Source organism: Neolamprologus brichardi, chromosome 5 (genome assembly GCF_056152115.1).
Source record: "Neolamprologus brichardi isolate AB-2024 chromosome 5, ASM5615211v1, whole genome shotgun sequence".
NCBI classification, from domain to species: Eukaryota; Metazoa; Chordata; class Actinopteri; order Cichliformes; family Cichlidae; genus Neolamprologus; species Neolamprologus brichardi.
The window spans coordinates 26,989,421-27,010,602 of NC_142108.1; the positions used below are offsets into that span (position 1 = coordinate 26,989,421).

Genomic DNA, 21,182 nt, shown 5'->3' on the forward strand with positions numbered 1-21,182 from the left:
TGATGAATAAGAGCTGAGCCTATCCGAACGTGTTGTATACACGTTGGGATAGGCTCATGAGCCCCTTGATCCATGTTTCCCTCTGGGTAGTTTGACACATAGGGACACATGTTTTAAAAGGCTTAAGTGGAATTACCATGTCATCCTTTGAGTCAAAAGCTATGACTGTGTGATATCTGTGATTACTTTAGTCATCTTCACCATGCTGAAGTGACAGATAGGTAATGTAAAGCTTCAGAAAATTACAGTATTTTTTTAACCCTTCTGACAAGATAGAAGATCAAATACAAGATAAACCTATAGCAAAACGTGTCAGTGTCTGGTAGGTGTTAGGACTACCAATAAGATGTGCTGTTGTCTGTTTAGCCAGCTGCCAGTGAGGAGAAAGAAACATCCACCCAACCACAAAAGACAGAGACTAGTTTTGTAACAGTTTTTTTTCCATTGCTGAATTTCCCTGTAAGTTATGTGACATCTGTAATGTGAAAAAGTATTACCACAAATTTGATCAGTAGCTCCATCAGCGAACTGACAGTGATTAGCACCTTTGCCTCACATTAAGAGAGCTCTGTGTTTGAATGTTCTCATCTCCTGTCCCTTCTGTGTGGAGTCTGCATTGATTTCCTCTGGGCACTCCGAGCTCTCCCCACAGTGATATAGGTTACTTTAGGTTAACTGGTGATTCGGGCTTGGCCATAGGTTTAATGCAAGGTGGATGAAGAGTTTAACAACACAGACAAACGTGCTGCATGAATATATATGAAAAGGCCAAATATGGCTTGGAGCATAATGTTGTCAGTAAGACTAGAAAGTGCTGTATAAGTGATTGCAGAATAAACAAGTGACAAATAACTACTTTCCTCTACATCATAAATCACTTGGCTTGGAAGTGCTGTTTTACTTTTTGTTTTTTTCACTGCTGCTTTTGTTGGATAGATGAAATTAGAATATATGTTCTATGACTATTTGTTGGAACATCTTTAGTGAATCTTGGGTTATGCTGCCCTCTTGTGGCAGGCTGCAGATTTTTTTTGAAATCATATTAAATGATGAAAATCATTATGAAATACACTGCTAGTTGCTGTTTATAAACGAGCCCCTCTCATTAAAGATATTTTGATTTTTTTCCCCTTTTGGTTTGGAATTTTTTTTTTTTACCGTGTGTCGACAATGCAAAAGCAGAAAACTAAGAATCCCACTTTGTCCATCACAGCTGACCACACTGTGGTCACAAAGGGTTTGACGTGGTCGGCAACAATACCCAGGTACACTGCATGCCACGAAAATAAAGTATTTGTGATGACTGATCATAAATGGTTTGAGCATCTCCCAAAACAAATAATTGGTGTGAAGCCAACCTGTAATTTTGTGCTTTCCTTAATTCATCTGACAGCCAGATAGAGTATAAAAACATGACGCTTTAACACCAACATATAATTTTTGTTCAAAGTGGCTAAACTTTAATTTCCACATTCACAGTAATCAATCTCTTTATGCTAACAGAGGCCATTTTTCTGCACACTGGTCAATTTAACCTTTATACCTCGCTATAATGCCACGTCACTTTGAATGCTGGACCTTTCGCTGCAGGGTATTTCCGCTTTCTCATTCATATTAAATTGCACCATAATATCCATGTTTATGTGCAGCATCACTTGTTTTGGTCCGGCGATGAATCTAACCTTTGTGATTAATCTTTGACTCAGACTCTGTGTGTGCCTCAGTTTTCCGATGACATCTTTTATTTTTGCTTGAACAGGCACTACAGTTGGAAAATTACAGCACTATGCTAAATGAAAAAAGAAAAAAAATCAAGAAAGCCCTCTAATTTGCAGCATGAGCACTAAACAGACAAAAGAGGAGTTGGAGGTGCTTGAGCGTTTTAAAATATGCTTTCCCATCCTTCAGGAGTTTCACAGTGGATGCTGCAGCTGTAGCTTTCCCTCCCTTTTCATTAAACTTGTAAATAGTCCCATTCAGCTTCCAATATAAAGATACACTGAGACAGTAAAGATGCTGTAGCGTTTAAATTTATATAATCTTCAATCAGTCAAAGAGTGTCTGCGTGTCATGTTGGTGTAAAGTGATCTTCATAAGCTGGAGTCAGATTCTCTGGTGATGAGCTCTCTTTCACTTCATTGAAGGCGGCGGCAAGAGTGGCAAGATGGTAGATTTTGGTAAGGCAGTACATATTTCGCTCTGAATCCAGTGTTAACAGAGGCAATGCTTAAAAAATAGCACACAGAGGCATTAATACGACAACAAGAGACATTTCCCTTCTGGATCCCATGGAAATGAATTTAGTTCATGCAGCAGAAAAGGCGACTGTCTCATCAATATTTCAGAGACGGATCCTCTTTCCGCTTTTCACATTGGAGCTTTCTCTAGCTGCATCAGTAAAAGAACACCTGCCTTCCTCACTGACAAGAGAGCAGTCTTCACCAGTAGTAAAGCAATCGAAACCACGTACCGTGGGTCCACACACACTGTGAATTCAAAATATTTAAACAGAAAGACACACAACTGAATACAGTCTGCAGAGGTGCTAATAATGCCGACAGCCTAGGAGTATTAATTTAATCAAAATTCAGTTGATAATTTGGTGGAAACTCATCAAGGCCATGCACTGCTTCAGTTCAGACAAGATGAGCAAGCAGTGTGTGAGAGCATCAGCATGCACCTAATCACGGAGCTGATAATGCCAAAACACTCACATTCACTCAAATCTCCGCACAAAACAGCTGCAGCTTTATATCTCCAGACAGGTTTTAGCTCGTGCTGTTGACGTTATTAACACACGTAGATTAGGAGAAGCTTGGTGGAAGGTAAAAGTCTTAAACAGACACACTGCTGTAGAAGGGCGGGACAGCGGAGGTTAATGTAAACAATCCTCGCAGTGTCTGGTAGAGTACATATTACCATTTCAAAGACAAGATCGGCTTAGAGTGGCTGTGGTGTGCGTGTGTGTTTTTGTACTGATGGGGAGCAGTCTTTTATCTGGTTTCAAAATGCTAATTCAGAGACATGCTGCAGAGTGGAGCACGAAAACAAGTCAAGGCATTAAAGAATCAGTTCAGCATTCTGGGAAAATATGCTTCTTGCTTTCTTGCAAACAGTAAGATGAGAAGATTGACACATCTCTTGTGTTTGTATTTTACATTAACTCAAAACCTCTAAATAACCTCTTGGGCTATTGCAGCTGGTTCGATTCCAGCCAGAGAAACAAATCCTCTTCAAGGTTGCGTCAAATCTGCCAAATCATGCTTACAGAGCAACCTGCTGTGGCGACCCCTTGTGACAAGCCAGCCAAAAGTAGCTTTTACTTTTTTTGTCTGAGGTTTGAGGAACTGGACGAATTGCATGTATTAGCTGTGTGTTAAACCATTGTAAACTTTCACGGGTGAAATATGAAGCCACTGCTTTTATATTGCTCAACCCTTTAAATCATATAAGGGCTTAAATTCATACTATCCAGCTGTTTGTTAGGTGGCATCTCTTGGTGCCTTTTGGAGCATTTAATGAAATTATCTGTTGAACATGGCTCACTATGTGGTTAAGTGCGCTAATAGCCTGTCGAAGAAGATTGGATTCTAGTTTTTCTCAGGTTTTTATAGGTAAGCAACAGGTTGACCTGCTAGTAGTAGTATGTTGTTGATAGTATGTTGTTAAAAAGCACTAAGCTGAGATGAACACTTTGTGTTTGTAGCCTTCATTTTGTTCCAACTTAAATAGATGCAATTTGGAAGAACTAACTTACACCAGAGAAGAGAGTATTTGTGGAGTAAAGGGGCAAAGGTTGACAGAGTGGTTGCAATTGCTGACAGTTGCCAAGGGTTCAGACACACTAGAGTAACAACAGGACAGCAACCTACTTTTGACTAGGAAAAAGCAGTGGTTGCCTGGTGGTTGCATTTCATTTTTCAGGTGTCAGAAACCAACTGAAAGTACAGTGACCAACTGGTTGTATGCAACGCCGCCAACTCCAGTAGCTGGCCACTTTCGATTGCATGTAGACTGCACAGGTTGAATGGTGGAGGCAACCTGACTTCACAGTCAGACTCGACTGCAGTCACTCTGAGAAAGTTTGGTGTATTTTTACAAATAACTATCATCTAATTAATAAATTTGATTTGATTTGATATACCTTTATTAGTCCCACAAGGGGAAATTCAGCCACACTGCAACAATGTTGCAATCAATCTGAATCTGGTCTTTAAAAAACCACTTCAAAGGCGACAAGATCACAAGTTCACTGCAGTCGCAAAACGTTTTGGGAGGCTTAAACCACTGCTTTCCCTAGTGTGACTGTAACATAACTATATATCTAATTTGCTGAGATTTTAGCCAAAAGATATACCTATCTCTTTTGAGTTTGAACAACGAGCTGTTTTCAGACTCACATTCAAGCAGCATAAATCTTCTCATCTTGTCAGTCAGGACGAAAGCGAACATGCGCATTTCCCAAAATGTCAAATTATTCCTCAAAGGCTAAATGTGTAAATACTGAGAAAGAAAACACCGTACTCAGTGAGGAAAAAAACTGTACAAGCATCCCGACTGTTAAAAAAATATATACATGAAATGCACAACGCACAGCTCATTCTCGCTATCCAGGCACAGCTGACGTTACCACATCAATAATACAATGAGAGAACATCTTGTATGGCGTGTTAGCGTCACAACCGGTGTCAAACACAGCTACACACGAAAGACACAATAATATTTTGCTTCAGTTGCAGTATCTGGAGGTGAAGTGATCCTGAACAGATTGAGCTGTCAGTCTTCCCCACCATGAGTGCAGAGATGAAGACAGCTCACTGTGCCTGACAGGAAGAGAAGGCTTTGATTTGATTTCAGGTCTCTGGCAATGTGCAGTTATGACCGGACGGTTCAGTCTGGGTTTGATGAGGAAACGTCCTCAGCTGGAACTTCTAAATTGTCTCCACGTAATTGGCTGGGTAAAGACCGAGCTTGCCGTTGTCCAGGCGACCTTTACACCAGCCCTGATCATCCTCATCCTCCAGTTTTGTCAGCTCATCACCTTTAACAGAGGAAGAGAGTCTGAGAAACAACGCCAATGTGCAATAAAATTACAAAAACACTGCTGATCTCAGATAAAAAAAAAACCCGCGGCGTCACGCAGGATCCTCAAAAGCTTTTCCTGTGGTTTTCATAACATTAACCATTTCGTCTCACTCACCGACTCTGAAGCTGAGCTCGTCCTGCTCTTGGCCATCATAGTCATACAGCGCTCTCACTCTCACACCTGTGCCCACATCTTCATCGAAGGGGTTCATCCCTCCGTTGGTGTCGTTGCCTGAGTTCGGGGCTGTCTGGTCCTCGTCTGACCACTCTGTGGAGGCTGTGTACGGCTGGTTTTTATCGTAGCTGCTTACACTGAAAGACATTTTTTTCACAAACAATACAAAAGGCACTCAGAGGATGATGTGGATTAGGATATGCATTAAAGCACTGATAACTGGTAAGCTGTTACCTTCCTCGGTCTACAGCGTGGTCTCCTGCTGTTGTAACATGAGTCAGCATGACTACATCATTTCCTTTCTTTGACTTTTCTTTCTTAGAGATGTTATGGACGAGGTCTGGGTTGTATTCCTGCAAAAAAACAAAACAGAAAAAGATGGAAAAAGGGTTTAGATTTGGATTTAATAGATTTAGAGTTGGATTTCATATTAATCATATACATCTTTTTTATTATACAATCTCATATATATTCAGGGATATGCTGAATATAAACATAACTATATATAGTATTGTTTTTTCTAATATGTAATAAATATTTAACACCCTGCTTCATCCATATACTGCTTTATAAATCATTATTTCTCTGTAATGGTCCACCCGCACCCGTGCAGCCTGTTCTAGTGTTTACAGTTTTTTCTGAATGCTTAAACCCTAACTGTGATTCTTATAGCACAATTCCTAAAACTATTAATACTTATAGCAAAACCACTCACTGAGTTTGCAAAACTAAAAGCACAAACACTGCTTTGCACTCAGTTTGCAATTTTGTAACACACACTTTGCAAAACTGTAGGCACAATTCACTGCACAGCACTCTTTTTGCAGAACTTTAAACACAACTCACTGCTTACACTCAATTACCAAATTTCCAACACACTCCTAGCAAAATTATACACATGTATGGCTATCATTAACACTATTTTGCCAACTGTCTGGCACACTTTCACATGTGAAAACTGTTTTAGATAATTAGTCCACTTTGCAATCAGCCTAAGCACTATAAACAGCCCACAGGTAAGCTGTCTATGTGGAGTACAATGGAAGGAGCAGTAAGAGTGAGAAGAGTGAGAATCAGAGGAGGCCGAGGGAGAGGACGTGGAGGTGAAGAAGCAAGAGGGTTAGAGGAAGTTAGAGGAAGAGGACAAGGAGGAGCAAGAAGAGGACGAGGAGGGGAAAGAGGAAGGGTAAGAAGAGTAAGAAACAGAATAACTGATGACATCAGGGCTACAATAGTGGACCATGTCATCAACCATGGGATGACCCTGAGGGAAGCTGGCCAACGGGTTCAGCCTAAACTGAGCCGCTACACTGTGGCAAGCATCATTAGGACATTTCGAAATGAGAATCGGTAAGTACTTTGTAGCACTGCCATACTCTAATGAGAAACACAACAGTACCATACATGCAAAAATACTGAAATTGTTACTTTACAGAATTGCTAAACGTCCAGATGTTGGGGGCAGAGGCAGAATGTTCACTCCAGAGCAAGAGACCCATATAGTGAACATGGTGATTGCCAATAATGCAATAAGACTGCGCGAAATACAGCAGCGCATAATTGATAATGACACCATCTTTCAAAATATACACAGTGCAAGCATTTCTGCACTAAGTCGTGTACTTGCGCGCCACAGAATAAGAATGAAGCAAATTTACAGAGTTCCTTTCGAGAGAAACACAGAACGTGTAAAGCAACTGCGATATGACTATGTGCAGGTAAGCTACTGTCATTGGTTCTGAATTTGGAAGTGCATGCTGTAGTGCTGTGCATGGGCCTGATGTGTTGCATTTGTTTTGTCTTGTCCAGAGAGTGATGGAACTAGAAGCAGATGCAACGGGACATGAGCTACTTTTTGTAGATGAGGCCGGTTTTAACCTCAGTAAAACCAGGAGACGTGGCAGGAACATTATTGGACACCGTGCCATCATCAATGTCCCAGGACAACGTGGTGGTAACATAACCATGTGTGCAGCTATAAGCCAAAATGGTGTTGTTCACCATCATGCAACCATAGGCCCATACAACACTGCACACATTATTGCATTCCTGGACACCTTGCATGACATGCTCACTGTTCAGAGACCAGAGCAGACCCGATATGTCATCATATGGGACAATGTTAGTTTCCATAGGGCTGCTTTGGTCCGCAACTGGTTTACAGACCACCCATCCTTCATGGCACTCAACCTCCCTCCATACTCTCCATTCTTAAATCCCATCGAGGAGTTCTTCTCTGCCTGGCCCTGGAAAGTGTACGACCGTCATCCTCATCAACAGGTAGCCCTTTTACAGGCAATGGAGGAGGCATGTGGAGATATTGACCAGGCATCATGTCAGGCCTGGATACGGCATTCAAGGAGATATTTTTGTGGCCGGACCCAGAAAGACGACATGATGTAGGCTGATTGTCTTTTTTTTCCCTTTTTTTTGTGAAATTCCTATTTTGTGTTCTGACTTTGTCTTGGTTTTGATGAGTGTGAATAAACACCAATACTTGAAGTTTGGATCCTTGTATGTTTACATGACACTATGACAAAAGTGTGACCTCAAATTGACATCTGTACACAGAGAAAGCAAAAGCCAGATGTGTTTTGTATTCATACCATCAGTGTGCAGTTGGCGCATTGTGTGCTTAGTAGATGATGGCTTGTGTGTACTGTTTGATACGAAAACACCATTTTTACGAAGGTGTGAAGAGTTAATCTAGCTGTGTTCGCTTTTGCAAGAGAACTACAATGTTTTGATAATTGGGTGACAGGTTTTCTTATTTGTGTGTAGAGTTTTGCAAAAATAGCCAATAGTTACAAAAAATGTGCTTAAGCAATCAGAAAAAACTGTAATTACCTCAAACTGTGGCCAGTTCATGTGCATGCCGGGGCCGTGAGCGTTGCTGAACCACTTCAGATCTTCTTGTGGGCTGGCTGATGTGATGGTGCGTTCAAGCTCTCTGTACACTGTAGCATAACTGTGAACAGAGAGTGGGGATTTGGTGAATGGGTAATGTTTACATGATTGCTGTCTTGTTATCGTAACACTTTCAGTCATGTCGGACCTTTGGTTCTCTGTGAGGTTGAGGTGGCGTTTGACATCCAGCAGCACCTCCCTGAGGAAACTCAGCCTCTTCTCTTCAAACTGCTGGCACTGGTCGAACACCTGCTCCATGTTCTCCATGTATGAAGGGGTGCATTTACTCAGCTCATCCAGAGCCTTCTCATACTTCTCCTTAGCCTGTGTTGCAACACACACGGACATAACATGATTAAAGAATCATTCCAGAAGCAAAGCTCTTCACGGTCTCATGCTTCCATGTATAAACCTCTGGCATTAATATGCTAATCGTTGCAAAGTACCCTTGGCACCCCTGAACCATGGCATCAGACTGCCAGATGACCTGAGAGCAGCTGGAAGTGTTAAAATGTTTAAACTTACCTCGTCAGTGTGGCTTTTCACTTGGTATATTTTACAGACATCACTTTATTTTTTATTTCATGTACTGTTTTTATTTGATCTAATTTGTACTTTTATTCTTATTTCTTGATTCAAGTCTTTATGCCTCTTAATTTTTACTTTTTAGTTTTACTTAGCAATTAGCGACTCTCCATCCATCCATCCATCCATCCATCCATCCATCCAACATGCAGCCTGTGGTTTCAACTTCCCTGCTTTTTAATTGTTGTTAATTTTATCATATCGTATCACACTCTCTGCAATGTTTTTTTTTTTTTTTTAACTTAGGCTAAATTGCTTATCTGTGTATATTATCTGCTTGTTTTATTATATTTTCCTGTCCTCAGTCACTTCTGAAGCACATTTAGCAACGTTACCTAGCATGAGGTTCAGGTAAGGTTACAAATAAAATCTGACTGATCAGAAATTGTTTCTTGTCATGGACAAATAACCAAAAAGAACAAAGAAAGCATCCTGCTTATTGTAGTTTATTAATTTTGGCTTATATGTCTGTGGCATACTACTCTACTGATGTCCAAAAACAATTAAAATAAATCCTATCCCTATTGACATTGCTCCCCTACAATCAACACACACAATTGGTTGCTTTATCACGGTACCTGAACCATTATATGAATGGCAGTAGTGGCTGGTACCACGAGAAGAAGGCTGCATCTGTAAATGACCCTGTGAATGTTTTGATGCAGCACCTCCTAGAGGCAGTTATATCAGTGTTTCAAACTTTAGGTCCAGCCATTTTTGAGCACTGGCATTAGCCTATTTGTTAGCTGAAATTAATAACACTGGTTCTAGATTAGTGGTACAATGTCAGTTTAATTCTGTTTAACCAGAAGTTCTTCTACTTCTGGTGCCAAAGAACCAGTCTAACTAATGTCAGCTTTCTCCTGTCTCCTGTTTTAAGCTCCACCCCCCAAAAAACAACAACAACAAAAACAGATAATGCGACTGAGCTGCTTTTAAAAAATGATTACAATTATTTATATTTAAGTCTGTAATAAGATCAAAATAACTTGGGGTGACCATTGTTTTAATAACACACGTATTCCACGTGTTCATATAAGTTTCATTTATGGAGTCAATTTGAAATGGACTAATCTTAAGAGAATAGTATCAAATGTTCCAGCACTGAGGCAGTAAAATGAGACTAGAGTCCATTTCAAGAGCAGTGAATGAGAGTTACTGACTGAAGGAGTGGCATACTGTCACATATTAACAATGCTGCACTGGCTCCAACCAGACAGCCTTAAAATAGCCTTATTTGCCTTTGGCATTATTGCAGAAAATATCTTTTGCATAATGATGCTGGAGCAGCGGCAGCTGATGTTCTCACCTTCTGTGAGTCCTGTTTACATTTGTCCACTTTCTCATGGAGTTTCTTCTGCTGATCAGCTGCCACAGATGACTCTCCCTTGATGTTGGCCTCTCTGGTGGTAGCCAGCTTCTCCTCTTTGCAGGTCATGTGGTATGTTTTCTTGGCAGCCTCGAGCTGAAGAAGGAAATTCAACATAAACAGAAGAAAGCAGTATGTAATCAGACTTTGAAGATTTAAAACGAGTCCTCGTAAAGTTCACACTCCCTCACCTCTTTCAGCTTTTTGGCCCATGGTTTCTGAGCCTTCTTGAAGCCTTCCTCTGCCTCTTTGGTTTCCTTGAATCCACCCATCATTTGTTTGTGGTACGAGTCTTTCTGCCAGTTCTTCACTTTCTCAAAGTCCTCATTGATCAGGTAGTTCTTTATGTCCTGATGGAGCTCGCTCACGTTCTCGGCCTCTGTCATCATCGCCATCCAAGCTCGTTCTACTGTGCCGTACTGAGGCCCTAGTGAAAGAAGGAAGTGTGGGTAAAGTATCAAAACTTTATTTGACATGGAGTCAGATCTGGGGAGTGAAAGACGACACTGAGAACAGAAGCCTAGAGGAAGGATTGGTCTATTCCGTCTGTGAAGGTTCTCAGTTATCCAGGTCATTGTAGTCAAAGGAGCTTGCAAAGAAAAGCATGTGGACTTCTTTAAGTTGCTTGAAGACGTTTCAACTCTCATCCGAGAAGCTTCTTCAGTTCTAAGGTCAAATGGTGGGGAGTCCCAGATTTAAACCTAGTGGGAGTGTCCCCCCACAGAGGGACAAAAGGACCCCCTGATGATCCTCTAATCGCCTGAGCCAAGGTGTGAAACTCAGCCAGGACCACCAAACAGCCACTTCACAAGCGCATGGCACAACATAGAAGAGCCACCTTCACAGGACAAGACTCAGCTGTCCATCTGCATCTTAAGGATAAAGGACACTCTTTCGAGGATGCCAATGTTCACATTTTGGACAGAGAGGACAGATGGTTTGAAAGAGGAGTGAAAGAAGCCATCTATGTCCACTGTGAGCGACCATCTTTGAACAGAGGCGGTGGTTTACGACACCAACTGTCTGCCATCTATAATCCAGTTTTGAGTTCCCTCCCCAGACACCTTAACGCCCACTCACATCCTGGGCCATCTGACCTCAGGAATTCACATGATAAGGTGGGGCCAGGTTTCACAATGAGCTCACCCGAAACTCTGGCTGATTGGGACCCACACCCAGTTTCACACCTTGGCTCAGACGTTTAGAGGATCATCAGGGGGTCCTTTTGTCCCTCTGTGGGGGGATACTCCCACTAGGTTTAAATCTGGGACTCCCCACCATTTGACCTTAGAACTGAAGAAGCTTCTCGGATAAGAGGTGAAACGTCTTCAAGCAACTTAAAGAAGTCCAGACGCTTTTCTTTGCAAGCTCCTTTGATCGGTATATTCCCTAAAATCTATAAATGGGTATTGAGGAAAACTGTTCCCATATTAAATGCAAAAGATGCACTTTGAAGGCAATTTGTAAATAAAGACTAGTAATGTATCTCCATGTTAATATGAAATACAAACCCAACTCTGAAAAAGTTGGGACCCTGTGTAAAATGTCAATTAAAACATAATGCAATGAATCACAATAGAACAAAAAATCTCAAAAGCTTAAACTGCGACATTTCACTATTTCATGAATAATAATAGCTGATTTTGAATTTGTTGGCAACAATTTGTCTCTGGAAAGGTATCTGGTACTAAAGAACAGTTGGAGTAACTAACAGCAGATCAGTAACATGAGTATAAATGGGTTTTATTAATGGAAATAAAAAAAATACCTCTGCGAGGCAGAGTTTCATAGAATTAAAGATTGCCATCGACTCATCAGTTTGCAAAAAACTACATTCACAAATTATGAAACAACGTCAGAATAATGGCCCTCAACATAAAATTGCAAAGATTTTGAATATCTCCCGTTTACAACATCATTTTATATAAAATCAGATATCATCAAAATGCACATTTTATCAATTTAAACACTTGATACGTTTTCTGTGCTCTGTCTTAAATAAAATATGGGTTTATCAGAACTGCAAATCTTTGCATTCTGTTTTTATTTTTACAAAGTATCCAATGTTTTTTGGAATTGGGTAAAATGATCTCTCACCTTTGTCTACCAGCTGCTTCCATCTCTTGGACCACTCGGTCAGTTGCTGTGCGTAGGATTTCTCAATTTTGGCACGCTCTTGGATGCAGTTCATCAGATCATTGCAGAGCCGATGACCATCATCAATCCGCTTCACCGTGCGTTTGTAGTTCCCAACCTTATATAAAAACAAATAAACATCACAGTGACATTCAGGTTACTCACCCAGTTGTATTTATACACAACCAAATCCCAACTGTTGCCTGATGGCATTTAATTTTGTTATAACAGAGCAAGTACTTGGTGGCAGTGGGAAGGAAAAACTCTTTTTTTAACAGGAAGAATCCCCCGGCAGAAGTGGGCTCGGGGAGGGACCGCCATCTGCTGTGGGGATCACTAATGATTATGTTCTTAAAATATTTGTGTTCTTGGAAGAAAATTCATCACCTAAGGCTTTAAGCTGTGAGATGTAGTTAATTTATAATCAGTTCAGACCAACAGCTTTCTATGAAAAGCTGCTAGTCAAAAAAGGCTGCAGACATCTTTTAGGTATCACAATAAATAGACTGTTAGTCCAATAATCCTTTTTACACAAACTTGTCAGTTAACCGCATAGCAAGTGACACAAACTGTTTGCTGGCTTAAAACATCCTCAGTCCACCTCAGTGCTCTTTAGTTTACTCATTTGGTTCACAGTTCTTCACTTTGAGAAAGTGAAGAACTGGCAGAAAGACTCGTACCACAAACAAATGATGGGTGGATTCAATCTGAAGTGAGCCTGAAGTGGATGCTGAAGTGGAGCTGAACAAGGATGGTTCAGTGGCCTTGAGCATTGCAACCCCACACACATGTCCCAGCCAATCGGATAAAAGTTAACTTAAAGGGAGGGGAGCTAAAATAGCTTGTTTCAGTCACAAGGTGAACTGAAGGGCTGCACAAAGGCCGAGTATATGATAAATAAAGATTATTCTAAACTGCATTTCATGCAAAGTCACTCTGGTAGGGTCCAAGAATAAAAACGTGTTTGAAAATTTGCACAATAGGTCTCCTTAAACTTAAATGTGTCCTAAAATGTTCAAATCAAGACATCAGAATTCCCATAGCAGAGTATCACTGGGTTATTAGGACCCATACTCTGTGATTTCAGACAGTTTTCAGATACCCCCTTTGTTTGTAAAAACAAGTTTCACTAAAACTACTTGCAACTGTGGACCAATGTCACACGGTTATTTGCTGTCATGTCAACTCTACACATTTGAATAAATGCCTAAATATATATATATATATATATATATATATATATATATTACAAAAATTGTCTCAGACTATCTCCTAAAATATGGGTCTTTTCTGGTTCTAGCTACAGCTATATAAAGGATTGGTATTACAGTGATAATGGATTTAAATGACCTGTGTACTTCTACTGTTATTTGGTGCACCTTGAAAAAAAACCCCAAAAGCCTGTCGGTGAAGCAGGAGGATCAGCAGGGAAATGGCTGCTGCTGCTGTGCAAAGTTATGCAATGAAAGCAGGGGATGGGTTAATGTCATATAATGTACAACTCTCCATGGATGCAGGAGCAGCAACCTCATGGAGAGCTCTGCTGAGAGACAGAGCCCCTGAGAGAGAGAGAGAGAGCTACACAGAAGCTGAACCCCAGTTTACTGGCTTCATTTTACACTTTTAGCAGGACTGCATCTTTGCTGAACAGGCACTAGATGTTTACACTTACAGTTTTTTCTGATTGCTTAAGCACATTTTTTGTAACTATTGGCTATTTTTGCAAAACTCTACACACAAATAAGAAAACCTGTCACCCAATTATCAAAACATTGTAGTTCTCTTGCAAAAGCGAACACAGCTAGATTAACTCTTCACACCTTCGTAAAAATGGTGTTTTCGTATCAAACAGTACACACAAGCCATCATCTACTAAGCACACAATGCGCTAACTGCACACTGATGGTATGAATAAAAAACACATCTGGCTTTTGCTTTCTCTGTGCACAAGGTAGGCTATGTCAGTTAACTTCAAGTACTATTATTCACACACATCAAAACAAACATAAGTGTTTATTTCCAAGTATAGGATTATTTGCAATCGCCATATTGACTATATGGGTTTCTTGTTCTGCAGTGAACATGCTTCCTCTGCCCCCAGCATCTGGTCGTCTAGCAATTCTGTAAAGTAACAATTTCAGTATTTTTACATCTATGGTATTGTTGTGCTACAAATCTTAGTGCAAAGTGACTGTACTAACTGATTCTCATTTCAAAATGTCCTTATGATGCTTGCTACAGAGTAGTGGCTCGAGTTAGGCTGAACCCGTTGGCCAGCTTCCCTCAGGGTCATTCCACGGTTGATTACATGGTCCACTATTGTAGCTCTGATGTCATCAGCAATTCTATTTCTTACTCTTCTTACCCTTCCTCTCCCCCCTCCTCGTCCTCCTCTCCCCCCTTCTCATCCTCCTCTTGCTCCTCCTTGTCCTTGTCGTCCTCTTCATCCTACTTCTTCACCTCCACGTCCTCTTCCTCGGCCTCCTCTACTTCTCACTCTTCCTGCTCCCTCCATTGTACTCCACACACAGAGCTTACCTGTATTATAGTGCTTAGGCTGATTGCAAAGTGAACTAATTATCTAAAAAAGTTTTCACAAGTGAAAGTGTGCCAGACAGTTGGCAAAATAGTGTTAATGATAGCCATACATGTGTATAATTTTGCTAGGAGTGTGTTGGAAATTTGGTAATTGAGTGTAAGCAGTGAGTTGTGCCTACAGTTTTGCAAAGTGTGTGTTACAAAATTGCAAACTGAGTGCAAAGCAGTGTTTGTGCTTTTAGATTTGCAAACTCAGTGAGTGGTTTTGCTATAAGTATTAATAGTTTTAGGAATTGTGCTATAAGAATCACAGTTAGGGTTTAAGCATTCAGAAAAAACTGTAATACACCTTGAAAGTAACATCCAACAAGCCTCAGATCGGAACTAAATGAAAGCAGCTGGGGGGAGCAAATGATTGCATTCCACACCAGGCTTCTGCTGGAGCAGCAGTGAGCTGAGTCAGCGATCAGCAGGCAGCACTGCAGCAGCTCCACAGCAGTAATGCAGTGGCTGACTGTGATGAAGTGACTATGTGCTGGAAGCAAATACCTCTGCTCCTCCACCTGACTCCCGAACATGAAGAGACATGATGAGGATAAGACTGAACCGAGTCTGAGAGGAGATCGATTATAAAACCCGAATGTATGAAGTCTTCTGTCTAAAGCACCTTCTGAGTACATTCATCAAACAAACTCCTGCATCTGAACATAAAGCAACAGGACAGTCTGTACTGATGAGGTGAATAATTTCAACAGCAAATTGCTACCTCACCACCTCACCTGAGTCAGCACCTCTCATATATAATAAATGAGCTTCTTGGCATGTATTGGCTTGTATCTCAAATTACTCAGGGCTGTTTTTGCTCAGGAGAGGTTGCAGCTGATGTAATCTTGTGGGAAAAACCCAGAGCAACAAACTGCAATTGAAACAACAGACAAGCAGAAATTTAATCCTTGATGAACCATTAATATTTACGCCATTCTATGCAGAAAATCGCCTACTTCCAGCATTTCAGTTTTGACAAAATGGTGCAATCCTTCAACTTAGCAGATGGTACACTGAAAATCTTTGATCTGACAGACAGATGAAATAAGCAACAAAGAAACCATAGGAAGTTGTTTTCCTATTTTTCATATACAGAAAACAACAGATTAATCAAACAAAGTAAGACTGATCTACAGTGATAAACTATCAACCTGTTGGGACCAAACACAGTACCTTTTTCACTGGGATGATCTGGAATAAGGTGATTTGTCCCATAGATAACTCATCCTCATCCCATCTCTATTAATCCATCGTTTGGACTGCCTTTGTCTATACTAGAGATGGCACAATACCACTTTTTTATGTCCGATACCGATACCGATATCATAAATTTGGATATTGGCCGATACCGATATGAATCCAATATAGTGTGTTTTTTAATCAATAAAAATGTTTTTTTAATATTTTGCTGCTTTTGTATTAGTTCATACTCAAGTTAATTCAATTCAATTCAATTCAATTTTATTTATATAGCGCCAAATCACAACAAATGTCGCCTCAAGGCGCTTCATAGATACAGAGAAAAGCCCAACAATCATATGACCCCCTATGAGCAAGCACTTTGGCGACAGTGGGAAGGAAAAACTCCCTTTTAACAGGAAGAAACCTCTGGCAGAACCAGGCTCAGGGAGGGGCGGCCATCTGCTGCGACCGGTTGGGGTGAGAGAAGGAAGACAGGATAAAAGACATGCTGTGGAAGAGAGACAGAGATTAATAACAGATATGATTCAATACAGAGAGGTCTATTAACACATAGTGAGTGAGAAAGGTGACTGGAAAGGAAAAACTCAATGCATCATGGGAATCCCCCGGCAGCCTACATCTATTGCAGCATAACTAAGGGAGGATTCAGGGTCACCTGGTCCAGCCCTAACTATATGCTTTAGAAAAAAGGAAAGTTTTAAGCCTAATCTTAAAAGTAGAGATAGTATCTGTCTCCCGAATCCAAACTGGAAGCTGGTTCCACAGAAGAGGGGCCTGAAAACTGAAGGCTCTCCCTCCCATTCTACTTTTAAATACTCTAGGAACAACAAGTAGGCCTGCAGAGCGGGAGCGAAGTGCTCTAATAGGGTAATATGGTACTACAAGGTCATTAAGATAAGATGGGGCCTGATTATTTAAGACCTTGTATGTGAGGAGCAGGATTTTGAATTCAATTCTGGATTTAACAGGAAGCCAATGAAGGGAAGCCAAAACAGGAGAAATATGCTCTCTCTTTCTAGTCCCTGTCAGTACTCTTGCTGCAGCATTTTGGATTAACTGAAGGCTTTTCAGTGAGTTTTTTGGACATCCTGATAATAATGAATTGCAGTAGTCCAGCCTGGAAGTAATAAATGCATGAACTAGTTTTTCAGCATCACTCTGAGACAGGATATTTCTAATTTTAGAGATGTTGCGCAAATGGAAGAACGCAGTCTTACATATCTGTTTAATATGTGCGTTGAAGGACATATCCTGGTCAAAAATGACTCCAAGGTTCCTCACAGTGTTACTGGAGGCCAAGGTAATGCCATCCAGAGTAAGAATCTGGTTAGATACCATATTTCTAAGCTTTTCAGCGCCGAGTACAATAACCTCAGTTTTATCTGAGTTAAGAAGCAGAAAGTTAGTGGCCATCCAAGTCTTTATGTCTTTAAGACATTCCTGCAGTTTAACTAATTGGTGTGTGTTATCTGGCTTTATGGACAGATAGAGCTGGGTGTCATCTGCATAGCAGTGAAAATGTATGCTATGTCATCTAATGATGCTGCCTAGGGGAAGCATGTATAATGTAAACAGAATTGGTCCTAGCACTGAACCCTGTGGAACTCCATAATTAACCTCAGTGTGTGAAGAGGACTCTCCATTTACATGCACAAATTGGAGTCTATTAGATAGATATGATACAAACCAATGCAGTGCAATACCTGTAATACCTACAGCATGTTCTAATCGCTCTAACAGGATATTATGGTCAACAGTATCGAATGCTGCACTAAGGTCAAGAAGGACAAGCACAGAGATGAGTCCACTGTCAGAGGCCATAAGAAGATCATTTGTAACCTTCACTAAAGCTGTTTCTGTGCTGTGATGAACTCTGAAACCTGACTGAAACTCTTCAAATAAACCATTCCTCTGCAGATGATCTGTTAGCTGTTTGACAACTACTCTTTCAAGGATTTTTGATATGAAAGGAAGGTTGGAGATTGGCCTATAATTAGCTAAGACTGCTGGGTCTAGAGATGGCTTTTTGAGTAAAGGTTTAACTGCAGCCACCTTGAAGGCCTGTGGTACATAGCCGATTATTAGAGATAGGTTGATCATATATAAGATCGAAGAATTAATCAATGGCAGGACTTCTTTGAGCAGTTTTGTAGGAATGGGGTCTAAAAGACACGTTGATGGTTTGGAGGAAGTAATTATTGAAGTTAACTCAGAAAGATCGATTGGAGAAAAAGAGTCTAACTTAACATCAATGGAACTAAGAGTAGCTATAGATAATATTACATCTGTGGGATGATTATTGGTAATTTTTTCTCTAATGATAAAAATTTTATTTGTGAAGAAGTTCATGAAGTCATCACTAGTTAACGTTAAAGGGATGGTTGGCTCAAAAGAGCTCTGACTTTTTGTCAGCCTGGCTACAGTGCTGAAGAGAAACCTGGGGTTGTTCTTATTTTCTTCAATCAGTGATGAGTAGTAAGCTGTTCTGGCTTTGCGGAGGGCTTTCTTATAAAGCAACAAACTATTTCTCCAGGCTAAATGATGATCCTCTAAATTTGTGACACGCCATTTCCTCTCCAGATTACGAGTCATCTGCTTTAGGGTACGTGTTTGAGAATTATACCACGGAGTCAGGTACTTCTGATTAGAGGCCTTAGTTTTCACCGGAGCTACAGTATCCAGAGTCGTACGTAGTGAGGAGGTGAAATTATTAACAAGATAATCGACCTCTGTTGGGGTAGCGTTCAGATAGCTGCTCTGCTCTGTGTTGGTACAGGGCATTGACGATGATAACAGTGGCTGGATTATATTCTTAAACTTAGTTACAGCGCTTTCAGAAAGACATCTACTTTGATAAAGTCCACTCTCCACTGCTGCGTAATCAATTATTGTAAATGTAAATGTTATCAAGAAATGATCAGACAGGAGAGGGTTTTCAGGAAACACTGTTAAATGTTCAGTTTCTATGCCATATGTTAAAACAAGATCTAGAGTGTGATTAAAGTGGTGGGTGGGTTCTTTTACATTTTGAGAGAAACCAATTGAGTCTAACAACAGATTAAATGCCATGTTGAGGCTGTCATTTTTAGCATCAACATGGATGTTAAAATCACCCACAATAATTATTTTATCTGAGCTCAGAACTAAATTAGATATAAAGTCTGAGAAATCAGACAGAAACTCTGTGTAAGGCCCAGGTGGACGATAGATGATAACAAGTAAGACTGGTTTCTGAGTTTCACAGCTGGGGTGGACAATGTTAAGCATCAGGCTTTCAAATGAATTAAAAGTCTGTCTTGGTCTTTCATTAATTAATAGACTGGTGTGAAAAATTGCTGCCAAACCGCCCCCTCGACCTGTGCTTCGAGATTTCTGGTAGTTAGAATGACTCGGGGGTGTTGATTCATTTAAACTAACATAATCATCCTGCTGCAACCAGGTTTCTGTAAGGCAGAGTAAATCAATTTGTTGATCAATTATTAAGTCATGTACTAACAGAGACTTGGAGGAGAGAGACCTAATATTTAATAATCCACATTTCACTGTTTTACTCTTTGGTTCAGATGTGGATACTGTATTGTTCTTTCTTTGTAAATGTTTAAGTTGTTTGTTGCTGGTTTTTAGTTTGTTTTTTGTCTTTTTGGAAGCAGACACAGTCTCTATGGAGATGGGTTTTTGGGGGGGTAGCAGGAGGAGGGAAGCTGCAGAGAGGCGTGTAAGACTGCAACTCTGCTTCCTGGTCCCAACTCTGGATAGTCATATTTTGAGGGGTTTAATAAATTTGTCGATATTTCTAGAAATGAGAGCTGCTCCATCCAAAGTGGGATGGATGCCATCTCTCCTAACAAGACCAGGTTTCCTCCAGAAGGTTTGCCAATTATCTATGAAGCCCACATCATTTCTGGGACACCACTCAGACAGCCAGCAATTTAAGGAGAACATGCGGCTAAACATGTCACTCCTGGTCTGATTGGGGAGGGGACCAGAGAAAACTACAGAGTCCGACATTGTTTTGGCAAAGTTACACACCGATTCAATATTGATTTTAGTGACCTCCGATTGGCGTAACCGGGTGTCATTACTGCCGACGTGAATTATGATTTTATTGAATTTACGTTTACCCTTAGCCAGCAGTTTTAAATTTCCTTCAATGTCGCCTGCTCTGGCCCCTGGAAGACAATTGACTATGGTTGCCGGTGTCTCTAGCTTCACATGTCTGAGAACAGAATCACCAATTACCAGAGTTTGACCCCCAGCGGGTGTGTCACCGAGTGGGGAAAAACGGTTAGACACATGAACAGGTTGGTGGTGTACCTGGGGCTTCTGTTTAGGACTATGCTTCCTCCTCACCGTTACCCAGCCGCCTTCTTTCCGCAGCTGCTTGGGATTTGCCGGGGAACAGCTAGCGGGGCCTACGCTATCTTCGGCTGCACCAGCTACAGGGGCCTGGCTAGCTAAGGGTGAGAGAAGGGTGCAAAGCCGAGTCTCCAGATCAGTAATCCTGGCCTCCAGAGCTGCAAATATGCTACATTTGTTACAGATATCATTACTGCTAAAGGAGGCCGAGGAGTAACTAAACATCTGACACAATGAGCAAGAAAGTGCAGAAGGGACAGGTGAAGTAGCCATGGTGCTAACGGTTCGGCTACGAGCTAAGCTAGCGAAACAGTACAGAGACAGTGAGTGAATACTTTGGCTATAAATTAGGTAGTGAGTACACAGAAAGTGTGCTTCGGATGAAGCACGTGAAGATTATACTGTGGGAAAAAAAAGAATGTATTTAAAAGTTGTTAATTAAACTGCTAAGCAAATAAGCTACTCAGAAACACCACTGTGTTTGAGCAGGAACAGGAAGCGATACTATACCACAGAGCGAGCGAACACCAAGTGACAGCGCCACCGACAGGACAGGAGACCACAGGGACAGAAGAAACACTCAGTGCATCATGGGAAGTTAAAAAACAAACAAACACTAAAGCTATTCTGTTATACCTGTATGCAAAAAATACACTGCACCCAAAATATTTCATAGTTCCGCAATACTGATCAATCTAATAAACTTAAACCTACTCCATCCTCCCTATTCTGGTATTTTAAAGACTAAGCAACCTAACTAATAGGGTTCTAAAACTCCCAGCA

General features: G+C 40.8%; 2 protein-coding genes across 2 annotated transcripts in view; one reads left to right on the top strand and one right to left on the bottom strand.

The window, feature by feature from the left end:
- Positions 1 to 1,466: 1,466 nt before the first annotated feature.
- Positions 1,467 to 21,182, bottom strand: part of pacsin1b (protein kinase C and casein kinase substrate in neurons 1b) — a 41,902-nt gene continuing 22,186 nt past the window's right edge. Inside the window, exons 3-10 of the mRNA XM_087840954.1 lie at positions 12,219 to 12,375; positions 10,313 to 10,548; positions 10,062 to 10,217; positions 8,316 to 8,491; positions 8,108 to 8,228; positions 5,495 to 5,613; positions 5,201 to 5,397; positions 1,467 to 5,041 (exon numbers count right to left, since the gene is read on the bottom strand). Coding sequence (XP_087697080.1) covers positions 4,932 to 5,041; positions 5,201 to 5,397; positions 5,495 to 5,613; positions 8,108 to 8,228; positions 8,316 to 8,491; positions 10,062 to 10,217; positions 10,313 to 10,548; positions 12,219 to 12,375 — 1,272 coding nt within the window. The 3' untranslated portion in view covers positions 1,467 to 4,931. The remainder of the gene's footprint in view (positions 5,042 to 5,200; positions 5,398 to 5,494; positions 5,614 to 8,107; positions 8,229 to 8,315; positions 8,492 to 10,061; positions 10,218 to 10,312; positions 10,549 to 12,218; positions 12,376 to 21,182) is intronic.
- On the top strand, positions 5,639 to 8,103 carry LOC148102806 (uncharacterized). The gene is made up of 5 exons (XM_087841180.1): positions 5,639 to 5,649; positions 6,338 to 6,610; positions 6,696 to 6,978; positions 7,070 to 7,540; positions 8,092 to 8,103. The coding sequence occupies exons 1-5, from the start codon at positions 5,639 to 5,641 to the stop codon at positions 8,101 to 8,103; spliced, it is 1,050 nt and encodes a 349-aa protein (XP_087697306.1).

Excerpts from the sequence above, each read along its gene's own strand:
- LOC148102806 (XM_087841180.1), top strand. Across the intron at positions 6,611-6,695 it reads ACATTTCGAAATGAGAATCG|AATTGCTAAACGTCCAGATG; the intron begins GTAAGTACTTTG and ends GTTACTTTACAG. Across the intron at positions 6,979-7,069 it reads TGCGATATGACTATGTGCAG|AGAGTGATGGAACTAGAAGC; the intron begins GTAAGCTACTGT and ends TGTCTTGTCCAG.